This window comes from Pseudonaja textilis, chromosome 2 (genome assembly GCF_049901715.1).
Source record: "Pseudonaja textilis isolate UNSWEBS1 chromosome 2, rPseTex1.2, whole genome shotgun sequence".
NCBI lineage: Eukaryota > Metazoa > Chordata > Lepidosauria > Squamata > Elapidae > Pseudonaja > Pseudonaja textilis.
The window spans coordinates 73,192,106-73,219,613 of NC_141991.1; the positions used below are offsets into that span (position 1 = coordinate 73,192,106).

Below are 27,508 nucleotides of genomic sequence, written 5' to 3' on the forward strand. Positions count from 1 at the left end.
CATTGGAGAATGGAAAGATTATATGCTATGTTTTCTATATTTTCCTTACTTCTGAAGGAAGGCATAAAGGAAAACTCCCTCAAGAATAGAGCCTCTCCGCAGGGAATTTCAGGGAGTCTGTAGTTGTCCCTTGGTAATCTACAAAATCTACCTACGTTTTCTAGAAAGACTTCCAACAGATATAGTAAAAATAGGAAATAGGAAAGAAACTGTTGAAACAAAAAGCAGAGTGGGAGAAAGTGAGAAGCACTGAGACAGATAAAATACTATATCTGGCCTTGTAATTCATATGGAAGAGAAGGGATTTGGTAATTATTCAGCTCTACATTGTATATGCTTGACTAAGTCATAAGGGGCTTCTGATTCTGGCTGAAATGAAGAAAGGGGAAGCCCACCCAAATAAGTTTAGGAAATGAAAATTTGATTGATACCTTAAAGGATTCATTCATTCATCCATCCATCTCATTTCCATACTCACCTAAGTGACTCTGGGTAGCTTACAATAAAAAAAAAACCATGCCGCCAATTATAAAAGCATAAATACATGCAAACTTAAAAAAACTGTATCAAAAGATAGAATTGCAGTATTAAAAATTTAAAAAGTGCAGAGAACACCCTTATGACAGCAACCACCCTGAGGGTTGCCTGTCATTCCTCAACCTCCATGTAAATTGGCAGAGTCAGGTTTTAGCACTTTTTCTGAAGGTCAGAAGAGTGAGGCCCATCTCACTTTTGGGGTGGGGGGGGTAAAGTGTTCCAATTAGCATGGAAATTATACTTTCAGAGAATTAAAGAGAATTCTGAAGAGCCAGTCTTTCCATATGTTATTTAAAATGGGTAAAATAAAAGCTCAGTGTTATCTTGTTTGTTTTAAAACGTACTCTTATACACATACAAAACAAAAGACTGTTTTCATCTCAGATCATCTACTCCTTCAAGTAATGTTTGCAACTTTTCAGCCAAATTAAATTGGATTTATTATTTAACAGTTTTAATGCTGTTATTAATATTATTTAAAGCTGTAATGTTATTTTTTCACAAGTTACTAAATTAAACTTCTTTTACTGTTGATACACTGTGTTAATGATTCAGGAACGACAGACAGGTAAAATGGGGAAATTTTTCAGCAGAAAGAACAATTACTCCTTCTGATTCCTTGTTTCAACTGGTAGAAACAAAAGGCCTCTGTCAAGCATAGAGCCTTGAATCTGCATTCCTGCGCCTGGAGCATCACAACAGTGGTTGTGAGATGAGGAAGGTTGCCATTAAAGACAATCCCCATGCCAGATGCCTAGAAAAAGAGAGGTGTAAACTTAACAATAACATTATAACACTTTATACTGCCTTGGTAAGGCCACATTTGGAATACCTCATCCACTTTTGGTCACCATGATGTAAAAAAATATATTGAGACTCTAGAAAGAGTGAAGAGAAAAGCAACAAAGTTGCTTGGGGGACTGGAGGCTAAAACATATAAAGAATGGTTGCTGGAACTGGATATGTCTAGTTTGAAGAAAAGAAGGACTAGCGGGGACATAATAGCAGTCTTCCATGCCTGTCTTGGCTTCTTCCAAACTATGGAAAAGACTCCCTTAGGAGTTGTGCTTGATCCTCACTGCCTCACCCTTTAAAAAAAAAACTCTGTGAACGATCACCTGGCTTTTAATAGTTAAAGTCATTTTGAAGTCCACCTTACATATTATTATTTGTTTTGTATTTTGGAACATTGTTAACTGAGTTGAGTGCTCATGTAGGGAACAATAAATCAAATAAAAATACTTATTAAAGATGTATTGCAAATAATTTTATGTCAAGACCCATAAAATTTCCAAAACCTTAATGTGGCAAGATTTACTTTACCATTATCAAATTACATATATTGTTTCCACTGCATGGGGAATATATTTTGTAAACATGATTATCTAACTTTCTTGAGATCAACTTTAATAAATGTCTGGAATATAGCATTATTGTATATTGGGTGGAAAACTTGCTCCTTAGATAGTCCCACCTCAGGACTGGACTTGCATTCTTCTCATAAATATCAGGTAAATGCCTTTCATTTAAAATAAATAAAAAATAAATAAACACATAAATAAATAAATTGAATAGCTAAAATGCATGAGTCGATTCTTAATTGACATGTCTTTATTTTGCTAATAATGGTTATTCCTTCTGTACTACTCTCAGAACAGATGGTGCTTCCAGACTAGACTTTTCTTATTCCATCACCATTCCTTTGTGGAATTTTTTTTTACAGGCTGTCTAGATGTCACTGCCTTGCATCCTTTTTCCCATTGTTTACCTTTTCAACAAAAGCAAAAGTATAAAGAGGGAAGGAGGGAAAAGTTGTACAGGGCATTTGGATTGGATCTATTAGTAAAAACATTTTCTCATGCTAAGTGGGGGTGGAAAATCTATGGTACAACTGAATCACAGGGTATACTTGAAAAATCAATATAAGCTGTCTTTTTCAAATCAAAAGTCTTTCCTTATTATTATGGTTTGTTGTACGGTCAACCAGATGTTTAGACTGGGTCTGGTATTTTTATCCACCTGTTTAGTCCTTTCCAAGGACTTTGGATTAGCAAATGATGATGCTTGATGGCATCATTGCAAGCTATAAGCGGTTCTAACTAATCCTGTCTTTTTCAATTGACCAATGGTAATTTCATCAATGCCGTTGGTATTCAAGTTTGTTGTCAGTTGTTTTGGGATTACCTATTACTACTGGTTCAAACTTTGCTTAATAGGGGACATGGGTGCAATTCCAAAACAACTGAAGCATCACTTCAACATGAAATCATAGCTACCAATTCTTTAGCTGATGTTGCCTTCACACACATCAAGTTCTTGTCATAATACACCAGCATTGTATATGTATGGATCTCTAGAGGGACCACTGTGGCTGGTTTATGCCATCAACATTGATGGCATAAATAAATCAACATTGATTTTCAGATCTTGATACTTTGTGATCTTCGTGTTCTTTGTCTTCTATTCTACTATCCCCCAGATAACATCAATTATCCACAATTTCTTCTGTTCAACCCCAGTTAAATCTGGTATGTTATGTGCCAAGATTTTATTTGTGTTTGGAAATTATTAATAACGATTTGCATAATGTTGGAATCAGAACAGCCTATTTTGTACACTATAATGAAATTTTCAATTAGATGTGAAATAAATCAAAAGTTGCTGCCTGTACAATTTCCTGCCATTTGTAGTTATCCTGTCCACATTCTGCATTATCACCCACTGCTAAGGAGAGAACAAGACTTACATTCATGGGGAAATGAGATCACATCAATTATTTCCTCAGGCCATTTTGCTGGAAGAGGATTTAAAAAGGATAGTGGGTCTTACTGTTAAAGAAAAGAATACCTTATTTGAAGGTGTATCCCAGCTCAGGGGGGTCAAACTCAATTTCATTGAGGGACGAATCAGGGTTGTGTTTTACCTCAGGAGCCATGGTGGGCGTGGCCAGCTTGACATCACTTGTGTTGGGGACACCTGTGGTGGCCCAAGTGCTCTGTCAGCAAAAATGGGCTCCAGGGGTACGTTTTCAGCTGCAATGGTTTCCTGCAACCCTCTGCCAGCAAAAAAGGAGCTTGGGAGGGCTGTGTTTTTGCTGGTAGAGGTACAGTGGGCCAGTCCTTTCCGGGTTGGCACCACAGGCCAGATCTAAGAATCCTGTGGGCCGAATCAAATTCAAGGCTGGGTTTGACACCTGTGTTTTAGATGAAATGGGTTCATTTCTGTCAAGAAGGTGAGATCTGGGGCCTTAAGCTGCCCGTCAGTAGTACCATCTGGATAACAGATTGAACAGGCACACAGGCTACCCAAACATTGTCTTTCCAAAATGACAATATGCATGATTGTATTTCTATTTATAAGACAGTAATTACTAAATTGGCACACATGCACACTTACAGAAGCCTGCTCTATACCATTTTGTTTTCTTTTGTCCTCATTATTGGGTTTTTCCTGTTTGCCTTTGGGTGATACTTAAGAGGAACTTTAGGATATTTGATGCCTGTATCTATGTCACCCATGCTCATCACCAAAGCATGGAAAATTCAGCTTGCTTAATAGCTTACAAATCAGATGGATCATGGCCAGCTGATTTTTTTCAAACTGTGAGACTCAGGGCCGTGGATTTGCCCATATTATACTAGCAAAATACTGTCTTTGAGGAATCGCTGTGACTATTTATATTCCACGTTTGCTTACCCAGAAACAAGATATTCCTTTTACTGCTCTCAAAAGACACCTGTCAAAGAGACCTGTCAAAGAGATTAGCATCTTGAGAGTCACTGAAAAACAAAAAAGCCTTACTGTTTTATCAAAAGTTTAATAAAGCTTGGCTTGGCTTTGTCAGGGAGAAAAAGAGAGACTTTTTATACCTATATTCTTTGTCCAAAAGGCAAGAATCAATCAAGAAATGATCTAAAAATTGAATGAATGATCATCAATATATGTACTGTAAGCCTTTGGATTGTGCCTTTGGATTTCTTCTGAAGTTCACCAGAGACAATAAGGGGATAAAATTCAAGGATCAAGTGGATATATTAGAATTAGAATTCTTTTATTGGCCAAGTTTGATTGGACACACAAGGAATTTTTCTTGGTGCAATATATGAATTTATAACATTGTGAAATCTGTACTGGCCAATTTTTGTACGGAAATCTGTAGGAAAAATATTCTGTCCCTCCAGAATTCCAAGGAGGCAATTAATTAATGGAAAACAATCTGGAACAATAGAAGTCAATGTCTTCTGTCCATATTTCTATATCTGTAGGTAACAAATCAAGTGAAACCAAGCTTGATTCAAATAGAATCCGACTGAACCAATAACAGATAACTGACTGCTTCAGCTTGTTATTTAATTGTTCTGAGTACTTTTTTTCACTTTTTTAAAAACTCTAAACCAGAGGTCTCCAAACTTGGCAACTTTAAGACTTGTGGACTTCAACTTCCAGAATTCTTCAGGCTGGCTGGGGAATTATGGGAGTTGAAGTCCACAAGTCTCAAAGTTGCCAAGTTTGGAGATCCCTGCTCTAAACAATGTTCTCCTCCTTTTCCTTCTCTGCTCTATACAAAATGTTTGCCCTGTAGGCAAACTAGGTATGAAATATAGTGCCCAGGAAAAGCAACCCTCATAAAAGCAACCTTCATAAATCACATTCATCCATAGCCAAACATGTTCTCATTGCATAAATCCTCTCAGAGGGCTTAAGGTAGTGGCAGTAACTTGGAAAGATCTAGAATCTATTTAACTACAAAACAGAAGTTTGAACAATATATATCAGGAAGTCTGTATTATTTTTGGAAATGGACAGAGCCAATTTCTATTTGTCCAGCATAGAAAAGCAGAGTTTTTGTAATGAGTTGGAATCTTCAGCCAACAAAAAGTTCCTTAAAAGTTCTGAGTCCACCAAGAACCAGCCAACACAATGTTATAGGTTGGTTCTTGGTGGACTCAGAACTTTTAGGGATTTTTTTTTGGGGGGGGGCAAGGGCTAGAAAACAGGAAAGACATCTCTAGGTAACAAAACTCAATGCCCCCCAAAAGGAAGGAAAATGCCACCAGGTAACACAGGACTTTCAGGGTGGGTTGAGGGGGAGGGGTGGAATATGGAAAGAGACCCATAGACTAGCCCCAGTGATTGTGCCAGCACTTCCCAAGTGCAGCAAGGCAGACTGAATGCAACATCACAATCCCTTCCATCTCTCTCCCTTATTCTGTAACACGGTGTTCAGTCACACCTGTCACATGTTGAATAAAGTGGAGCAAAGGGACAGTAACTGTTGCAAACACTCTCTGAACCTCACCCCAAAACCCACTGACTTCCAGTCTTGCCCTCCCGCCCACCTGCTAATTACCCACATGAGTCACCCCAGTGGAAGCACCTGCTGCCTTTTAGAAAAAACAGCTGCCTCTTGGGTTGGATGCAGCTGACTCCCTGTGAAATGCAGGCGATGAGGGAACTTGCTAATTATAAAGGGTGAGACCGAAGGTTTCGTCCTGAGAGCTACCCACCCATCTCATGTGCTGCCATCAATCTAGGAGCAGAGAAAGCTCTACTCCTCCCAAGGGCGATACAGATAAATCCTTGGGGAATCTGGTTACACACAATAGACCCCTTGCCACACTTACCTAAGGCTGCTATGCTGTATCTCAGCCCCTCTGATAGGAAAAAAGAACCACCTGCTGCAGCTCCTCTCTGTTCCACCTCTGTGGCATCCCATGAAGTGCTTCCAATACAAATTGCAGCCTCTTACCTTTTGAGCATGATGCTCCTGGCTCTTCTGCATGGTAGAGCCTGGTTGCTATGCTCTCCCTGCCTACGTGTGTACTCTTCCTCTTCCACTTGTTCAAGAGATGTCTTCTTTCTCTCTGCACAATGGGAAAGGAAGAAAGCAGCATCCAAAACAATAAGCAGATCAATAAATATCCTCCTGGTTGTCTTTTCTGTCTGTTTCCAGATTGCTGCTTCCTGACTGAGTGTAACTGGCACAGTGAGAAGAGATGTTAACACTCTCTAGAATAAAGCAAAATGAGAGAGAGAGAGAGAGTGAAAGAGGGAAGGACTAGGAACAACAGAAGCTGGCTAGTGTGCAGGTTTGCTTAGCATTAAATGAATATTGCAGATTGTCAAAAAGAAAGACAAAGGGCAAAATATTCATACACTTAAATCTATAGAAGAGAATATCTGTTGCTCGGGATATGTGGGATTCTTGTTGCTCGATGAGCTTGGTTATTTTCTTGCAGATGTTTCATTACCAAACTAGGTAATATCATCAGTGTTAGTGTCAGATCCATGTATCTGTCATTTCTTTAGTGGAAGAAGAAAAAGTGGGGGGAGGCTGTAACCTGAATATATTTAACCTTATATCGAATTTATATAACCCACACATGATACAATGGAGGGAGAAAAGCCAGATGGCCAGAACCTATCAGCTCCAAGAGGCACAGGCAGGAGATGAGAAGATCATAAAAATTCCACAGTGAGATGTATCCGGGAAATCTCTGGAAAAAGTTCATTCTAAAAAAGGTGGGGGGGAATTGGGTATGTCCTGGGAAACTGTGAGAAAGATCGTTCCTACAGAAGGGGAATTAACATACTGGCTCTTGTTTCTCTAAATACACATCGAGATAAGGGGAGGGGTTCTAAACTCCCTTATCTATCCCTGTATGCTTGAGGGACCTCAGGCGCTGCTTTGAACTCCTACATGAATTGTCTCGTCTCAATAAATGATTCCTTTTGATACATTTGATTCTCAGAAGTTCATTCTTGCTAATTGAATGGGATAAAGTTCTGTAGCCAGTTAGTAGGGAGTGGGGACTAAAGCAGGCTTTTAACACTCAAGGCCCACCGGCCGGATTCGGATCTGTCACTCTGGAAACAGCAAAGGACTCAGCTGTGGTGCCTTTCCCAGTAAAAACAGAGCTCGGGAGGGCTCAGACAGCTCTCTGCTGGCAGAGAGTTTCAGGAGGTTGTTGTGGCTGAAAACGGAGCTCAGGAGCTTGTTTTCGCTGGCAGAGCACTCAGGCCACCACAAGTACCCCCGACACCAGTGATGTCAAGCTGGCCATGCCCAACCCAGCCCACCGAGGTCAAACACAACCCTGATGCAACCCTCAATGAAATCGAGTTTGACACCCCTATACTAGAGGCTTGCCTTGTCAGTGGTTCATTGATTGGGTTGTTGTTCACCTTTAGCTTATTTGTCTGAGTTGGCAGTTCCTTGATTGGGGTATTGTTTGCTTCTTGATTGTTGGTCTAATGTTAACCTTGGTGTTAGACTCTGCATAGCTGGGTGTTGATTGCTGGTGAGGAGGTGTTTTGATCTTTCTGTTTATTTTCTCTCTTTTTTTGGCTTTTGATTGTCTTTTTGGAATGATATGTAGATGCTGTTTATTTCTGACAAATCAGCCATCAACAGGCACATAGAGATAAACAATATGCACACACAAAAGGGGTTGTAGAATTGCAAGAATGTATGAGCTCTTAAAGAATGTATGACCTTTTTGGTAGACCAAGTGCTTGAGATATTTATCAAGGTAAGCATCTATCTTCCCACTATCATTACAAACTGGCAGCACAAGAAACAGCTGATCACAATGAAAAGCCATTACAACATTTACCAGAGTTTGTGATTGTTTGTTTGGAGTAGATTGCCTGCAAACTCCTATCAAATATTTGGGGATTGCAATAGTAGAAAGGGACATTCTGAACACTGCCAAAATCATTCATTGAAGCTCATGAGAGTTATTGGGCTATATCAACTCCATCTATTCGGCACAAACACTACACTTCCTCTCATCATCATGGATACTGCGATTATTGGCTCATTCAGCCTCGTTCCATCTGCATGAGTAGGAGTGACATAAAAAATGAGAAGACAGAGGCTGGATGAATGCAAAAACAAAACCCAAAAACCCAAAGACCTCTTAATAGTAAGAGCAATTTAATGAGAAATTTAAAGTAATAACATCTGGATCATCACTTGAACATCATTTGTACTGAAAAAAATCATAACCAATCAATTGCAAACAGCAGCTTTACTTGAAACAGCTTACATCCTGAGACAATATCTTTAACACCATGAAACAACAATATCTGATTGTCCAGGTCTTTGGGAAGGATTTGATGGGTAGACAAAAATGCCAAATCCAGTCTAAGATACATTAGACTGAACCAATTAGTGTGTGACTAACAATAATAGGAGAACTAATGACCCAGCAATTTAATGGCCTCTCTTTGAATTGCAGTGGCTGGACCATCATCTGTCATGCTGCTTTAATCAGGATTCCTCCAATGAATAAGTTGGATTTGGTGCCCTAAGTGGTCATTTCCAAATCTACAATTCTAGGACAGTTGCTGTTAGTGGAATAGGTTTAATTCATCCAAACAACAATTTTCCACTCAAGAACCTGACAATATCATATTGCTTCACAATATGGCTCTAGTTACATGGAAAGTTCCATTTTCTGTTCCCCTTTCTCTGTTATGAGGATTCTAAACTCTGCTATCCCAGATTATTCTATCCCTTTTCAAAACACTTAATTTACTGATTTCATAAAAAATATTAATAAGTCTGTTCAAGATCCATGCTATCTAAAGAAATGAGAGGGGAAATGCACAGCAGCAGACCTGAAATGCAAATTTATACATTAAGTTTGATTGAGCAATGTTGGGTATAAAACTAGAAATATTCCCAGAAATAATAATCCACTTGAAGCAGGACCTTACTACAAGAACAGAGAACACATGTTTTTCTTAGGTCCTCCTAGTTTTCTTTTCAGTTTACATCTCTTCAAAAGTTCCTGTCAACTCGTAGGGCAGTTCCATTTTAAGCTCTGCAGTTTTTCATTCTTCTCTCTTCCCCTAAGATTGACAGGAGTGCAGAGTTTACAGTTAAACTGTAGCATTTTCTTGTTCTTCTTCCTCAGTACTTGATATCCTTGCTCCCTCTACTGGCAAAAGTAGATAGGGTAAAATTCAGAAGGAATGTAATAATAAAATAAGAGTAGAAAACCAGTGACGTCGTTGTTGCTGGTTAATAAATGACAAGAAACAAATGACATCCATTTCCAGATGTACAAAACATAGTTGATCCAAGGCAAATTAGCATGTCTCAACTAAGCTTTTGGAAGCTCAGATGTATGGGAAGATGCTTTCAAAGCAAAAGCATCTGATCCCATTTCAGGACTGAGAGGAGATGGAGACTGAGGACTAGTTTTATGGCTGTTTCTCATCACTGTGCACACAGTCTTTGCGGGAACCAAAAGGACCAGTCTGTCACTTCATGGACTTTTAACCCGCTAGGTAAACAAGCAAAGCCTGATAGAGTTTCGGTTGGAAGTTCATCTTCTCAGTATATGGCAGGAGCCGCTTTGAATTCACATTTTCTTTATTAGTTTTCTGAGAACTCCTCTTTTATACGCATTTAATATTTTGTTAGTTGTCAACCAGCACCCAGAATTTGATGGTCCTCCAGGCAAAATGGCCTCCGGTGCCTAGAATTCCATACTCAGTATTTGTCAATCTTAGCAACTCTAAGATGTATGGACTCAAGCTCCCAGAATTGCCCTGCCGCCAAGGCTGGCTGGGGAATTCTGGGAGCTGAAGTCCACACATCTTAGAGCTGCTAAAGTTGAGAAACACTGCCATAGATTATCGGGTTGGCTGGGAATTCTGACTGATACCTAATATATTTAGAAAGTGCCACCATTTATGGAACGGTGCATGGGATTTTTCCTCATATTTGCTAGTTTGTGCTGGCTTTTATCTCTGTTTCACCACTGTCCTTACCCTGAGAATTATTTGAATGATGCATGTAGTTTTCGCATCTTCTTTATCGTGCACACACAAACTCACAATTTGATAGAAGGTTTCTATAAAAATGTCACAATGAAGTAGAAAATAATATATCATCTAAGCAAAAGGAAGAAAAACAAAGAAAAATGATAAAGTAGCGCTTGGTAATTGGAGCCTTGGAAGCTAATCTGGACACAATCGTGGTTTCTAATCTCAGAAAATTAAGCATGTACTGAGAGTGGAGAGTAGGTATAGGCAGACAGATTTCCTGGATCCTTTTCCTTGTATAAGACAGGAGTTTGGCAGAATTGGTAAGGCTGAGCCTTCAACTCTCAGATCAAAATATAATTTCCGCTGTTAAATACAAGTTCTGATTGGCCTCGTACAACCTTTGAAAGAATCCTTTTCAGAAGCAGATATGGGCTGTTGTTGATATATCAATTCACCAGGAAACATCATGTGTCCATGAGTCTAAGAAGGTGAAAGAGAAAGGGCCATAGGCACATTGCTAAATATACATAACCTCTTTCTGTTTCCTTACTAGCAGCTTCATCTGCAGATGATTTTTTTTCTTTTGGAAAAATGTTTTTTGTGCACTCCACGGGTGATGTGCTCACAACAACCTCGGGATCAGTTTGATTGAAGCAGAAAGACTAACCAAAGATTACCCAGAAATTTGAGCCACTCTCCAGAGAATTGAAAGGGAATGCAACTGGACATTCATGCTTGTGTGGTGTCTGCTGGGCCCTTATTTCACAATCTGTGTATCTCTTGTCACTGAAAAAGTTGTCCATCCACACACTCTATTATATTATTAGCTCTCCATATAGTATAGAAATACAAATCACCAAGATTGGTGATGATGATAGTATTTTCCCCCCTGCGGCCATCTTTAGAGGGGAATTCCCAAGCTCAGATATTTTTCTCCTTTTTGTTTCTGGTGCTCCTATTTATTTTCCTATCTGCTCCTAAAATGCTGTAGGGCAAGAAGTAACCAGCTTCTTAATTGGTATGGCTTTTCCATTGATACGATTACATGAGAATTCCATGAAGTCGCCTAGTTGTTATGGTTTCCTTATGGCTGTTCCTGCCATAGAAAAGAAATATTTGTGAGGGAATAAAGGAGAAAGAAAGGCTCCGGACTGGCCAAAGTACATATTACACAAGCTATAAGCAATTCACATACATTTCTGTATACAATTTAAACAGATTTCAGGGAAGGGCTCAAACAGCATGTGGACTGTAGCACATCAGAAGTACATTAACTCTTTCATCTGCCATAGACTTGACAAAACTCAATCAATCAGAATAGAGCTGGAAGGGACCTTCGAGGTATAGTCCAATCCCCTGATCAAGCAGGAGACACTATACCATTTCAGAAATGTGACTGTCCAGTGACCCACAACGTCCGAAGGCAAGCTGTTCCACTGGTTAATTGTTCTCACTCTTAGAAAGTTTCTCCTTAATTCCAGGTTGCTTCTCTCCTTGATTAGTCTCTATCCATTGTTTCTTGTCTTATCTTCTGGTGCTTTGGAAAATATGTTGACCCCCTCTTCTTTGTGGCAAATACTAGAATACTGCTATCATGTCACCCCTAGTCCTTCTGTTTTTTTTAGACTATCCATATCCGACTCCTGCAACAGTTCTTCTATGTTCTAGTGCAGAGAAGAGCATCTTAGTTGCTGCTCTCTGCACTTTTTCCAAAGTCTCAATATATTTTTGTAATGTGGTGACCAAAACTGGATTAAGGTATGGTCTTACTAAGGATTTATAAAGTAGCATTAATACTTCACCACCACCCTGCTAAGCCTCAAGTGTGACCATCCATTGATACAAAGAGAGTGAAAGACATAATGTTATGTACAGTGTAGTAAAGCAGCAAAGAGTATGTTGCTTGGATATTGTCACCAGTAAAAGGGAGGACTGTTAATGACAGTATAAATGTTTGCATTTACTCTTTTCTTCTGTTTTATTACAAACTTAGGGCCATGGGATACAGTCTGCATAGAATAGATGGTAGCTGTTTATCAGATTTTCTGAGATGTTGGATTGTTATTTCACATAATAAGAAAGCTGGCTTTCCAGGATGAATCTGACTTTTGATCACATTAGTTCTCCACTGTTCTCTGCTTCTTCAGGTCCAGCCACAGAAGCTGAGTCAGAGCCCTTGGCAAATTGGTAAGTCATCTTCTGTCTCAAGCAGCAAGCCCATCTCCACAAGCATTGTGCTACAATAGCAATAGCACTTAGACTTACATACTGCTTCACAGTGCTTTTACAGCACTCTCTAAGCAGTTTACAGAGTCAGCATTATTGCCCTCAACAATCTGGGTCCTCATTTTACCGACCTCGGAAGGATGGAAGGCTGAGTCAACCTTGAGCTGAGATGAGATTTGAACTGCCAAATTGCAGGCAGGCAGCAATCAGCAGAAGTAGCCTGCAGTACTGCACTCTAACCACTGTGCCACCACAGTTTGATTTCTTTTCAGGAAACTGAGGCCAAAAGGAGGTGCTGTGTGTGTGTGTGCATGTGCACACGCACATGTATGTGTGCATGAGAGAGAGTGGGGGGGGAGGGGGGAAGGAGGAAGAGGGAATGAAATGCTATGACACAGCTTTGTTCTATCAACAGAAGGCATATCTATTATTTTCAACACTGTGAAAAACAATCTGTTCTAAATCCTCTTCTATGCATCTAGTAAATATAGGAGAACTTAATTATTTCTCCAAAATGGCTGGTCTGGTTAATCTTCATCAGAACAGTTCTAGATATTATAGCATTCTAATATATTTAGCAGGCACCTGTCAAATCTAACCCTATCCAGTTTGTAAAATGGCTGTCACTCTCCTATGTGAGGTACACCCAAGGTTTGGATCTGGCTTTTTCAACAGTTACTCAGTGTGAACAGAATCTTACCACCATCTTTCTGGAATTTCTGTCTGTCCCCAAGTGACATCCTGATTCCACAGTCCAAAGTGCCATCTGCAAAGTTAGTCCTGGTGTCAACAAGTAGAAGCAATGTGAGTCACAAAGCAATTAAGCTCAAGAAATGGTGAAGTGTTGACTGTGTTGTGTCCCAAAGACATCAGTGCCAGCTGCTTCACGTGCTATCTCAAACCATCTTTCTATGTTTGCTGTTCTTAGATGGGGGCTTGTCAGCCTGGGGACAGTCATAAAGCAAGATTAAAAACCCAGAGTAACTAATTGTTTATGACTCACTGTCCTTGGTCTTTGGCCCTAAGAAAGCAGCCCTTCCCTTCTCTTCATTTTCCTCGGCTGCCCCCTTGTTAAGATGTCAACAGTCCAAAAGAGCCGCACATTCCGAGCTTCAAGGCAGAGTAAACTGGTTTAAAATGTGACATGAGTGTAACAAAGATTTAAACTTTTCTTTCGTGTGTGTGAAAGTTGCACGTTTTTTGTTTTTTGTTTGCAAAAGTAATGTTTGCAAAAATTGACAAGAAATGGATTGATTTAGTAGAGGCAACACAGTCAGCCAGATGTTTAGACTGGATTTGGCATTTTTATCCACCTATCCACCTATCCTTCCCAAGGTCTGAGATATCCAGATGTTTTATTTATTTTTATTTATCACATTTATTTACTGCCCACCTCATGATTCAAAGTGACTCTGAGTTGGCTTGATGTTGTACCTCAATAGCGTTAAAGGTATTGTTACAGGATGTAAATTGTTGCAAGTAAAGTTGCCTTTTGGAATTGACTAATAATGGTTTTGTTAGTGCTGATGATGTTTATTATTATCATGGTTACATTATTATTATTACTACACAGTATGCTATGAAATCATTGATATCTTTGCTGAGTGCTTGCAACTAAAAACAGATTTAGTTCAAACAAGAGATATTTCTCAGTAATCACACCTAATCAAAATAATTAGTTGATAACTTTCAGAAAATAAAAATAAATAAGAGAATGCATGTATAATTTATTGTAGTTCTTTTTATTTTCTGTATATTTAGAACTTACTGGTTATTTATTTACAGAGGAAAAATTCAGCAAAACAATCCAATCTAACTCAGCAAACTTTTTTACATGTATATAATCTTAAGATTAGGAAACAATTGGAAATAGATCTTCCTTGCACCAGTCCTTTAATGTGGGAGAAACAAAGGAGTTGAAAGAAATTTTAGTAGTATTAGTAGTTTAATTAAACCAATTCAAAGAAGTGAACCAAAAGAAACATAATGAATTGATACTGATATTCCAAATATAATAGACTAAATTTCAGATATGAAACAACAATATTCAAATATTCCCTTTGAAGAATAAATGCATTTATTCTTAGCTTTTAGAATGCTAAACCATGAAAGTCCTTGTTTATTACTGAAATGGGTTTATTACAAAAATCTCCTGCCTATAGAAACACAGACATGAAACATTTCAAAGCCATTTAATAATTCAAGTCTAATAATTTGTAGCATAAAAAATATGCTTTGCTTTACTACAAAGAGTATCTACCTGTATCATGTTCTAAATTTTAAAAAGGCATATGGTCACATTCTCTCAGCCCAACCCACCTCACAAGGTTGTTGTTGGAAAAAAAGGTAGAAGTATTATGTACTCTACTTTGACTTGTACAAAAATAAAGATGGGAAATTATTAGTTGTTTAGACAGGATTTGGTATCTTTATCCACCTATTGAGTCTTTCTGGATCTGGGACAGGCAGACATCGTTACTTTTTTATTTATTCAATTTATATGCTGCCTATCTCCCTGATAAGACAACCCTGGGCAGTCTGTTTGATGATGTTGTATCATTATTATTTACTCCTTCCTCACCTCCAGACTTCGAAATAGTACTTCAATGAATCTCATTAAAAAGATGGAAGGGTAATCACAAATATCCAAAATATTTTTTTTAATTATTTAGGCTTATAAAATTACCTTAAAAACACATGCAAACAAGGTAAACTTGAGCAGGCATAATGAAGAAACATAAACTTGCTTTTGTTGTCAAGTTCTGCTGATTATTAAATTGAGAAAAAAGAATAAGGCAGCCTACAAAGCAATTAGTTCGAAGCCAAATATATACCAAGAAGGTGAAAGATAGAAAGTCATCTGATCAGCTACAGATAATCCTCGACTTATGACTTCATTTAACAAGAGTTTGAAGTTACAATGGACTTGGAAAAAGTGACTTACTGTAGTACGTGTCCTTGAAGTTATGACCATCACACCATCCCATAGTCACATGGTCAGAATTCAAGCACTTTGGCAACTGGTTTGCATTTGTGACAATTATGCAGCATCTTGCAGTCACGTAATTGTGATGTACAATCTTCCCAGCTGACTTCCAACAGACATTGGGGGAACAGACTTACTTAATGACTTTCTTGATCACTATTAGTTTCATTTCATTGGCTGAGTTCACACACTATGTTAAGTCATAATGTGGTTTGCTTGTTAAATAATTTATTTATTTATTTATTGTTAACAGGTAAACTCCACCACAGTAGCTTGCCACCACTGTTGTTTGTGTAAACTCAGTCATTGTGGTCTGCCACTGGCGCTTGTTCAACAAACCATGAATTAATGTAATGGGTGAATCCAGTTAATGTATATTTCTGCATCTCTGCTGCATGTAATGGGTGCTATTAGTGGAACTCAATCAAAGATATAAGGGGGAAATAAGTTGATTTTGTTTTTGAGAATTCCATTTTGAAGTTATGCCCTCTCCTGTCAGCTATAATCACACAAAGAAGATGCCCACGTCCATTTTAAAGAACTGGTGAAGTTTTACTACAAGTTTGATTAGAGTACTGATAGCAGAGCAAGTCAGTGAACAGTAGAGACCTGGTCTTATTGATTCATTCTGCTCTTTTCTTCATATAGGGAAATCATGACTGAGTTCCCACATTGTGGGAAGGCATTGTTTTAACCATGCTTCTTAAATAAACATAGTGGCCTAGTTGGCACATAATATTATGCCATATAGTATATTTACAAACCCGACAATGATTGGATTTACACATATGAAGTGAACTGCAGTCATCTTTACTAGGTAGACCAGACAGGAAACACAACCAGATAAACTAACTCTACTTTATTGTAAAGCTATAGAACAGAAGTCTTGCAAGTCTGAAAGTAAAATTCTCCCACAGTCTCCTTTACAGCCTGAAAAATTAAGATGGGTCCCTTCTGAGCATCTTGCTCCACCCACTAAGCATCTACAGGCTATGCTATCTCTTTTTGGACCATTCTCCAGGCAGCACCTTTTTCACCTGTCACCCAATGTCTTTCCCGCACATTATGAAAATTGCTGATCATGATGATGATGCAATGTGGTCCATAACCTGAGCCCCTATGTTTTACAGCCAGGGAAGCTTTAATTCAGCCTTTCTTCAGGGCTGCTCCTGATGATATGGGGCTGCAGGTGCCAGAATCCTCACCAGCATAGGAATATAAATCCTCCTGCTGAGGAAGTAACAGATAAATCATAATAGCACTGTTGATGTTACCTAGTTTGGGTAATGAAGTGTCTGCATGGAAACAAGAAAACCCAGAAAGCATCAAGGGCCCCTCAGATAAATCTCTTGCTAAGTAGGATGACAATCCAAGCTCTTATCCTGAACCCCAAAATACTGTGCAGGAATATGGTGGGAGGAACTAAGAAAAACATGAGCCTATAAGTGTCTGACACCAAGTCAGATGCCTTTGACGCAGAATATATGCATGAATAAAATTTTCAAGAAAACAATGTTGGACTTTTAGCATTCTAAGAGAATCTGTTTTGTGGAAGCCAATAACAGACTTCCTTCCCTCTCTTGAGGATTTTGGCTAGTTTTTCACCAACTTGACTGTCATGTTCCTTCCTACCTGTTTCTCTTCCCTACTTAGCCTTTAATTTGACTTTAGTTCCTAATGGTATACATACTGTATAGTATGTAAAATTGGGGCTCAGTTTCTATCATCTGACCTAACCTATGATTTGGCTAGGACTGGGCTTGGAATAAGTCACTTGGCTCCTGCCTTTTTGACCCACATAACAAGGCCTGAGTAATGATAAAACATAATTTAATAATTAATTAAACTTGTGAATCACCTGACTCTATAAATTCTGATCCAGATGAAGATGAAGATTCAGATTTTTTTTCCCTAAGTACACCACTTCCTTGTTTCTTTCTTCCCAAACACCCATGCTTCCTCCCCTGTCTGAGACAACAGCAAGTCTTTCTCTAATAGCAACAGAGGCCTATTTGGTTTTTAACTCCTAGGAATGAGTTGATTACATTTGTCCAATAGAGTAGCATATAGAAAAAGCCACTAGCTTCCAGTGTTGAGAGTCTGACAACTAGTTTGACTCTCGAGGAAATCCGTATCATTCTGCGTACGTTAGTCTGGAGATATAATGGAAAGGCTGAGTTCAAGGCAAAAATTCTTCCTTGATAGTCATTGGTGAGGTGGAAACTAGATTGGTGGTGCTGCTGCAGATGCCGCCTATAGGGCCGGGAGTGCCGACCGCTGGTGGGGTAGGTGTGGTTGTACTGGCCGGCTGCGTTTGCTGCTGCATCTTCTTCTTGTTCACTTTCCTCTCCTTTGCTCGCCGGTTCTGGAACCAGATTTTCACCTGCAGGGACAAATGAAGGCCATAAAATTAAGAAAGGGCTTAGGGAAACAGTTCCTCCTAATCTATCATAGTTTACCATTAATATGAAGGATTGACTGGTGAACTGTTACTTATTTTCACAGAGGAACAGAATGGATTTGTAGATAAATATTGCAGAGGAACTGCTTTGCAAATTTCAGAAAAGTGTGCATACTGAAATATGAGTGCATTTTTATTCATATAACGGTTCAGGGAGCAATTAAAATGAAACAAATTCTTCATGCTTATATAAAAGTCCATCCATTTATTTCCCAATGAATATTAATTTGTGTATATATAAATGATAGTAAATAACCGGAACATTTATACTCTGCTTAATTAGCCTGTGTAATTTAAAAACAGGGTGATGGTTTGCAACCGGAGGGATTTCTGAAGCACTCACCTGCCGCTCAGTGAGTCCAAGGGCTGCTGCCAGCTCTGCTTTCCGCCGGATGGTGATGTAGCGACTGTAGTGGAATTCCTTCTCCAATTCCAGCCGCTGGTGGTCTGTATATACAACGCGGTACTTGTCTTTTGTTCTGGTCTTGCCTAACAAAAACAAACAGTTGTACATGGTGTTAAATATCTAGATATAAAATATGTGAGGCAATTGATGGCCATAATAATAAGGAAGGATGCAAGATTGTGAAATAGGAGGAGGTGGGGGAAATCACTGAGAGGAGGAAGAGAGGTGATGGGAGAGGAGAGGAAATACTGCCACAATATGTTGTTTTGGTAGTGGATACTCACTTTCTGAAAATTAAGGGCTGTGCATTTTGTTTTCATATGTACATCCCTTTCAAACTATGATTCAGTTAAATCAAAATTAAGCAATTCTGTTTTATAAAAATTCTTATCAATGAGATTTAAAACTGTTGCATTGCTAAACCTTCATTATTAATAGTGAGGAATTTGAATTCATCCCAGGCTGGTCACTTGCCTGTGACATGTTTTTTTTTTATTTCTTTTGTCCTTTATTTGTATCCCACCTTTATTATTTTTATAAATAATTCAAGGCAATGAACATAAACTACACACCTCCTCCTCACTGGTGGGATTCAATTTTTTTTTACTACTGGTTCTGTGGGCATGGTTTGGTGGCTGTGGCTTGGTGGGTGTGGCAGGAGAAAGAGATTGTAAAATCTCCATTCCCTCCCCACTCCAGGTGGAAGGTTAGTGCAAAATCCCATTCACCCCACTAACCTGCTTTCCAGTTCTGTTCTCCTGTGCAGGACAACAAAAGAAGACCCAGCTGATCAGCTGGGACTTGGGAGGTAGAGAATAGATGGGGCATGGCCAGTCAGAAGTGGTATTTGCTGATTCTCTGAACTACTCAAAATTTCTTCTACCAGTTCTCCAGAACTGATCAGAACCTGCTGAATACCACCTCTGCTCCTCCTCCTGTTTCCCCACTGTTACAACTCTAGGGGACCAGTTGGATTGAGAGACAATGATTGGTCTAAGACATCCAACTGGCTTTTATAGTTAAGAAGGGACTTGAACTCTCAGGGTCCTGCTGTCTACTCTGGTGCCTTAACCACCAGACCAGCGTTCCCCAATCTTTCCAGGTCGGTGGTCCGGCCCAGGGGGGAAGAAGAGGGGATGCTTTGTGTGAGGGGCAGGCACACCCCACACAGCTAGTGCAAGTGGGGCTGTGAGCGCCAGCGCCTGAAGTTCACACATGCTCCCACACTGTTCATGTGGTCCAGTTCTGAATGTGGTAGTGGGCATAGCCCAGGGGTTGGAGACCGTTGCACTACACCAAAGATTAAAAGAGGTTACTGTTTTTCTGTTACTATTACTTATTTTCTCTCTGAAAATTACATTTTTATACTAGAAAACAAAACAGATCTGAACATGATTAATCAATGTTTATTTAACTTTTTTTCTTCCCTTCTTCCTCCATTTAGATCTAATTTGACAGGATCCAAATGTTTTCTGTAGCATCAATGCAGCAAACATTATATGAAGGTCTTCTATCCATTTTGTCACAATGTTTTACAGTTTTAAAACAACCAGTACACAATCCAGAAATCTACTAGTAGACTAATTCAGTAAGATTTTGTCTCATCTACAGAACCCTGCAGACTTTCAAAATCTGCTCTTAAAAGTTTGAATTTTCCTGAGCACATTTTGAGAATGCTGTAGGCTACAGGAGGAAATGTTTCCTCACAAATCCTCAGTGATAATTCTTTCTACTGACCAAAAAAAACTTAGTGGACTCTACCAAATCCACTACAAAAAAATCTGGGTGGATGAACTGCATGTCATATTCCACTCGCCTCAGTTTTTATTCTTTAAAAACAAAAAACAAAAACTAAAGTTCAAATTCTTATTCAAGATGTGCAGAATGTGTGTCCAAGGGACTGCTTGCATCTTGCCAGAATTTTTTTTTGTTCCACCTCCAAGTTTGGGGAATAGTTTTCTTAGAACTTGTATATTTCCACTCTCGTAGAATACAGATTGCTCTTATGATAGTGCAGATAATATAAAGAAATGTATATATAAAATGAAACTTTATGACTGGCTGCTACATAATGTGGTGAGTCTTTCTAGAAGTCATCCAGATGCTAATTCTCACATGCTATTTTCCAATGCTATGATTCTGGCATTCTCTCTAGCTGTGCCTTATTAATTGTACTTCAATTTTTCTCAAATTAAAAAAAAAAGTAATGGACTTTGAAGATGCAGATAAGATGACTATTGACACTTCCAGTTTGGGGTTTGGAGAAGACTCCTGACCATGTGGACAACTAAGGGAATAAACAAATGGACCATGATACAAATCAACTCAAAGCTCTCACTCAAGGCACAAATGACCAGACTCAATTCATCCAACTCTGGAGATAATATGTAAAGACTTAGCTCTCTGGACAAGGCTCTAATGCTGGGAAGGCTGGAAGGCAAAGAGGAGCAATTTGATTTCATTGTATACATAAAAATACAATTTGGTCAGGTGTAATTTATATGAAAAATTCTAGTGTAATTATTTATATCAGTAGCAAATATTGTATGTATGTATGTATGTATGTATGTATGTATGCATAATATGATTTAGAGGTGTGTGTTTTTCCTTTTAAAAAAAAACCCAGGAGCCTCTTGAAACTACTATTTTTCTTTTTTATTGTTAGAAATGCTTGTTGCGGTTACATAACAACTGGCACATGGAGAACTGAGAATTTTCATTATTATTTATTATGCATACTGATAACAAAACAGAAGGCTTTCATCTCTTTAAATATTGTGTCCCAGAAGCTCTATTGGATATGTTAGTATTTAAAACTACTTCAGATTAATTTTTTCACAAATGTACTGAACCACGTGGAATCCTATATTCCATTAATTCTCCAGTTTGAATCTGTGAAGCCTTATTATAAGTAATGTGCAATAAAAAATACTCTGTATATCCTCATGAAAGATAAGCATATAAAAGAAGCACAGTACAGGTAGTCTCAAACATCATGTCCAGGAAGAAGAGCTAACCGATTCGCCCCTTGGCCTCCCTATAGAGTACAGAGGTCATGTGGCACCATGCCAAAGCAGGCACCATTTTAGAGCAGGTGTAATGAATTGTGGCTGCTCCCAAAATGGGCCCACTTCTGGGACATCATGCCACGCAGCCTCCATGTAAGAAGGCCAGGACAGCTCCATGTAGCTTCCGTTTAGAAAGACTACTTAAGCAGACCAGCTGCTTGCCAAGGGAGGTATATGAAAAAATAAGATGGACAGAATTGCAATGGGTGGGGGGTGGGGGGGAGGGAGGGGAGGGAGGGGAGGTGGGGATGGGACCCAGTGGGGTGGGAAGCAAGCCCAAAGCCTGGTATGCTGATCAACTGATAGAGAGATAATGGCTGACTGAGCGGCTTTACTAACATTGACAACTTCTTTATGTAGCTCCCATAACTTCGGGGGATGTAAGCATTTCATAAAGTGTCCTCGCCTGCCATCATATTTCCCCAGTGTAATTTTCACAGCAAGGCAAATAACCGCACACAAAAGCTGTAAAATTTAAGTGAGACAGGAAAAGTAAAGTCATTGAAACAGATTTTGAGTAGGAAGGAGATTTCAAGCATGAGGAATAAAAGATGCCCAGAAAAGAAATGAAAAATATTAAATGCTTATAATGTCATTCAGCAATATTTCTACTACAGCAGCTTGTAAATATATATATTTATATATAATCTTTACACATTCTAATTCAAGAATCAGTTATTTTTAAAACAATACATATTTTTTAAAGATTAAAATGTTCAGGAAAATTAAGAGATATTTGTCTGGCTATAAAAAGAAAATATCATTGGTCTTTGATGATCAATGAAGATGAATTCTACAAATGGGTGCAACAATCATTAATGTTTTGCTTGTTTCCAAGGAGATGTTCCCACTATTGAAAGAGTTCCAATATGTTCAAAGTATTGGCTCCAATGAATCCTAGCTTCTAGAAATCTTAAAACTGCATTACTCCTGCCAAAAACTAATATATGAAATGGTTATCCCTTTCCAAGACAGTCATAATTTCTACTGTAAGACAAGGTCAGAGAAGATGTTCCATATCACTGAGTGAACATGAATATTTTTGCATGTACAGTATGTTAAAGCTAAATCTAAGAGCAAACCCAGTCAAAAGCCTTATCCTTCAAGATGAATTAAGCCCCTGAAGAAAAGCACTGAAGAGATGCCCCTGAACCACCTACTCAAAACAAAGAAAACTGATAAAATAGTTAAATACGCTCATCAATATACTTTGTAAATGAAAGTATATGTTATGATATTTATGTAGTTACTTACCAAGCACATCTAAATTATATTAAAGTAACCAAAATATCTTTACAATTCCCAAGGCATGTCACAACTTTTGAGCACCCCTAATGTTTGGAAATTGAAAGTTGAAAAATTTGACACGCCCTAATGTAGTAGGCCTCAGAATCAATCATTAACATTTTTATCCAGAACCAACAGCCTGTGGATAATGGCAAAGACCCTTGATTGGGACCATTGATTTAATATATTTTCCATTTAGCAAAGGGATACAAAAGTAGGACAGGATAATTTACTTTGCCTTAACAGGGAACCTGTGTACTGCCTTGAGCAGTGCTCTCTTGACAGCTTTAATATGGGACCAAGCAAAGAAAAGCCCGGTTGGTTGGCTGGCCGGCTGGCTGGACCAACAAATAGGCGCACATGTACATACACATACACACATACAAACCACATACATTTATATATATGTAACTGTTGGATTTTCTGCCATTAGGAGAAGAATTCACTAATTGCTCTCCCTGTTATATGACTGGGAAGGAAACAAGTTTTGACTGATAGCTAGACCATGGATTTATCCATTTATTGGAACCTGATCCTTGGGGTAGATGGGGGGTTTCTGATTCTCCTGTTTCCCAACTGCCACTCATATTGTGGAATTATTACTGTAGCTAATTTTGAAGGAGTGTGTGAGTGAGGAAGGCTATCTGTTTACCCAAAGGCTGTTCTCGTCTACTTTACTGGGAAGTCCTCACCTATCTTTTAGATTAGATCCCTCTCACATTCTTTTTATCCTTTTATGATCTCTCTTATGTCCAGTATATTTCTTTCTTTTTCCCTCTCATTAGTCTATCTCAGCCCATTGTTCATTACCCCCCCACTTTCTTTCTCCCAAGCTTTTTCTCTGCTTTCTCTTATTTCTTGTCCTCATTCATAATTCTGTTTTTCTCATAATTTTGCTCTGTTTCTCACTGTCTTTTTTGCCCTGTCCAAATCAACCATAAGGATAGTTGGCAGATGCTGGATTCCTGCTTCACACAGGAATGCTCTTAATTGAGTTATTATTATTTTTTCCATGTGCATCTTGCAATCCTGTATTAAATTGACTTGAATAAAAAGAGCCCTGAATAATGCCTGACTAATGCTATGAAAAATCATTGCCCAATGGTTGATCAATCTTTCTCCCAAAATAAAAGGGATACTTTGCAGAAGTCAAAAGTTGCTGGGCAAATCCTAGCCCCTGCCACACCATCACCATGGTCTCCAATAGAGCATTGTAACTACACACATGTAATAGCAATAGCACTTAGACTTATATACCACTTCACAGTGTTTTATAGCCCTCTCTAAGTAGTTTACAGAGTTGGCATATTGCCCCCAACAATCTAGGTCCTCATTTTATTGACCTCAGAAAGATGAATTGCTGAGTCAACAGCAGTTGACTGGTGAGACTGGTGAGACTTGAACTGCCAAATTGCAGCCAGCCAGCAGACAGCAGAAGTAGCCTGCAGTACTGCATTCTAACCACTGCGCCATCACAGCTCTTAATAGTTGTGTTGGGAGGCAAATGGAAAATCCCTTTAACATTAGATCCGATAAATATGGAGTTAGAAAATTTCCTATGGGCGGGGGATGAGACAAAGGTTGTATCTTGATGGCATACAGCATCTTTAAAGAATGGCTAGCAAATGATCTTCCAGCCAGTGTTAAGAGGACATAACAAGCCTAAAGACTTCACTAGTCACAGCAAGCAATCAGGGACTGTAATATTAAGCACTAGTGCTCTGGAGAAGAATGCAACATAGATAAGAAAGGCAAAAAAGGGACTTAAATGGCTGCTACTGTTCAGCCTAGATAACAACTGTTACCATATTAATATAGACTGGGAAAATTTAGCATTAGTTTATAACATGCCATTTCATTCAAGCTATTTTGCATTTATTTAGCATATAGCATGTCATACATGGATTTGCAATATATATATATAAATATTTCCCCAAGATTAAAAACACAATAAAATATGAATGCTAAAAAGATCTATATTCTGATACCAATGACTAGGCAGTCTAACCAGTCTAACCAGATACTGAATTAGTATGTACCCTCAGCTAACAGCTGGCCACGGTATGATCTTCAGTTTGATCTGGGACCCCAGTGGTGGACTGAGGGGAAGATACTATGCCTCACTTATAGACTGAGTCCAGGTAGACACCATGTGAGGTATGAATCCTATTGTAGATTGTCCTTTGCTGGCATGATAGTTCAAAGCCTGGCACCTTTTTCATGGGGTCATTTATATGTCCTCCTGTATCTGGACGTTCAGCAACCCATTTGGCTTTTCCTTGGGAATCGATGTTACAGTTGTTGAACAGATATTGTGCAAGTGCCAATGGGGGCTTCCTAGATTTGAACCTTCCGGATGATACATGAGGAAGGTCAGCATGCATGGGAAGTAGTGAGCTGTTCATAATTTTTCTACATTCTCTCACTTGCCTTTGTAAAATGGGGTGGGTGGGTGATATATGATTCAGAATAGGAAGCCAGCAATTCAAGAGTGGTTTTAATACATCGTCTTATAATCTTTATCTGTTGTTGAGTCTGGAGTCGAACTTACTTGTATGACAGATGTTAGGCCGTACAGGGGCACAGGATTCTGCTGCTGAATAGACTAGGCCAGGGGTAGGGAAACTTGGCTTTTTTTATCACTTATGGACTTCAACTCCCAGAATTCCTGAGTGAGCCATAAAAGGTTCCCCATCCCTGGCCTACTGGTTTTTCAGTTGTGAGGGAAATCAATTTTTGACTTGAATGGGACTGTTTAATATACAAACGTAGGACATATTCTTTATATGTCCTACATTTGTATATTAAGCAGTCCCATTATTCTTTATATGTCCTACATTTGTATATTAAGCAGTCCCATTATTCTTTATATGTCCTACATTTATATGTTAAATGGTCCCATCAAGTCAAAAATTGATTTCCCTCACAACTGAAAAACTAGTAGGCCAGGGATGGGGAAACTTTTATGGCTCACTCGGGAGTTCTGGGAGTTGAAGTCCATAAGTGATAAAAGAGCCAAGTTTCCCTATCCCTGGACTAGCCCCAATGCTGATGACCTGAGGGTGGCAGTTGAAGCTCCCCATTTAGTTCCTCATCATTTCTGCAGTATTTTGTGCAGTATATAAACAGAGCTATAGGGTCAAATAATCCACTTTTTATTATTAGATTCAGCTGCAAAAGTACTATGATATTGCAAAAAAAAAAAAATCTGATGATGGATAAGTCCCCCCCAGTGCATGAGAATTTGTCACCAACTTAGATGATTAATGTTTTCATGAATGTGGCTCCATTAGTGATGTTTTTTAAATACTCAAGTATAAGTGCATGACAACCTGTACTGGGATGGGACATCTTGGCCAGTGGTGGGATTTTATTACCGGTTCTGTGGGCGTGGCTTGGTGGACATGGCAGGGGAAGAATACCAAAAAATCTCCAATCAGAGGTGGTATTTGCCGGTTCTCTGAACTACTCAAAATTTCTGCTACCAGTTCTCCAGAACTGGTCAGAACCTGCTGAATACCATCTCTGTTCTTGGCCCACAGAGGAGAAAAGCCTAATATTTCAATACTACATGAACTTTCATGTAGTAGAAAAATTAAAATGAGATGATAGAAATGACTTATCTCTTTATTGTTACCGAATTGGCACAAGACACTTGAGAAACTGAAAGAATACTGTCAGAAGGAGAAATGGTGCCCAGTTATGTGATTTATGACCAATCAGCTATTAGCTATTAGTAATAAAATCGTAGCAGCAGATGGCAAGTGATCAGCCCAGGGGAAATATGTTACTTTCTAGTCAAACAACCAAGCCCAAGCTAATCAGTTCCTTTTTTTTATTCCTTGCATCAAAGAGACAATGTGCATTTATAGAATATGCATAAATACATGCTTTTATTTGTGTATTTATTTAAATTAGTAAATAAAAACATACACATAAAGCTGTGTAACTACTCAGTCAGATAGTGCGCACATTTAAAAGCCACAAATGTCAATCATGAAACATTATATGTGACAACCAACACCTTGCAGTACACCTGGGAAGCCTCTGGCAACCAGTACAATTTATTAAGTAGCAGTGTTGCAGATGCATTTTGAAGGACTCTCATAATTACTTTGTAGCCATAACTATTTGCTCCACTGTTTTCTGGAGCAACTGTAGTTTCTAGGAAGTCTTCAGGAGCATCCCAAGGCAGAGCACATTGCTGTCATCAAAATGCAGTGACCAAGGCATGAATGACCATAAGTAGGGCCTCCCAATTGAGAAATTGGTGCATATGGTAGATTTGTGCAAAGGTCCTCCAAGTCACTGTTCCTTCTATTTTTCAAGTAGGAGCTGAGAAATGGCCCCCAAAATGTGAAACTGGTCTCCATGGGGCAACCCCATTCCCAACTAGAGGTGAACAATCTCCAAATCCAGATGGTCCCCAAATCCACTTGATCTTCTAAAGTTGGGCCTGACTGAGCCTGCTTTTCTTCATCTCAAACCCAAAGGCATCTTATTCACATGGACTAGAACTGAGCCTGGGCCAATAAACTGAAACTGAATCTGAACTGGAGCCAGATTGACATAGTTGTCCCTGTAGTTATTAAGCAGATACCCTTAGGATCAATGCAGTCATGTGAAACCTCCAACATGGGCTTTTTTCAATAGGTCAGTACTAGCATTTTTCCTTATTGCACCAATATGATGGGAGTATCGTGTATGTATAGAAGATAAGACTCAGTAGCCCTTCATCAGTATTGCATGTATTT

At 38.8% G+C, this 27,508-nt stretch overlaps 2 protein-coding genes across 2 annotated transcripts in view; both read right to left on the bottom strand.

Moving 5' to 3' along the window:
- SLC6A7 (solute carrier family 6 member 7) overlaps positions 1-6,491 on the bottom strand; it is a 37,058-nt gene extending 30,567 nt beyond the window's left edge. The window contains exon 1 of the mRNA XM_026696171.2: positions 6,287-6,491. Coding sequence (XP_026551956.1) covers positions 6,287-6,319 — 33 coding nt within the window. The 5' untranslated portion in view covers positions 6,320-6,491. The remainder of the gene's footprint in view (positions 1-6,286) is intronic.
- Positions 6,492-15,269: 8,778 nt separating this feature from the next.
- The window catches only part of CDX1 (caudal type homeobox 1), a 34,254-nt gene continuing 22,015 nt past the window's right edge, over positions 15,270-27,508 (bottom strand). Inside the window, exons 2-3 of the mRNA XM_026696136.2 lie at positions 18,337-18,482; positions 15,270-17,915 (exon numbers count right to left, since the gene is read on the bottom strand). Of these exons, the coding sequence (XP_026551921.2) occupies positions 17,712-17,915; positions 18,337-18,482 (350 nt within the window). The 3' untranslated portion in view covers positions 15,270-17,711. The remainder of the gene's footprint in view (positions 17,916-18,336; positions 18,483-27,508) is intronic.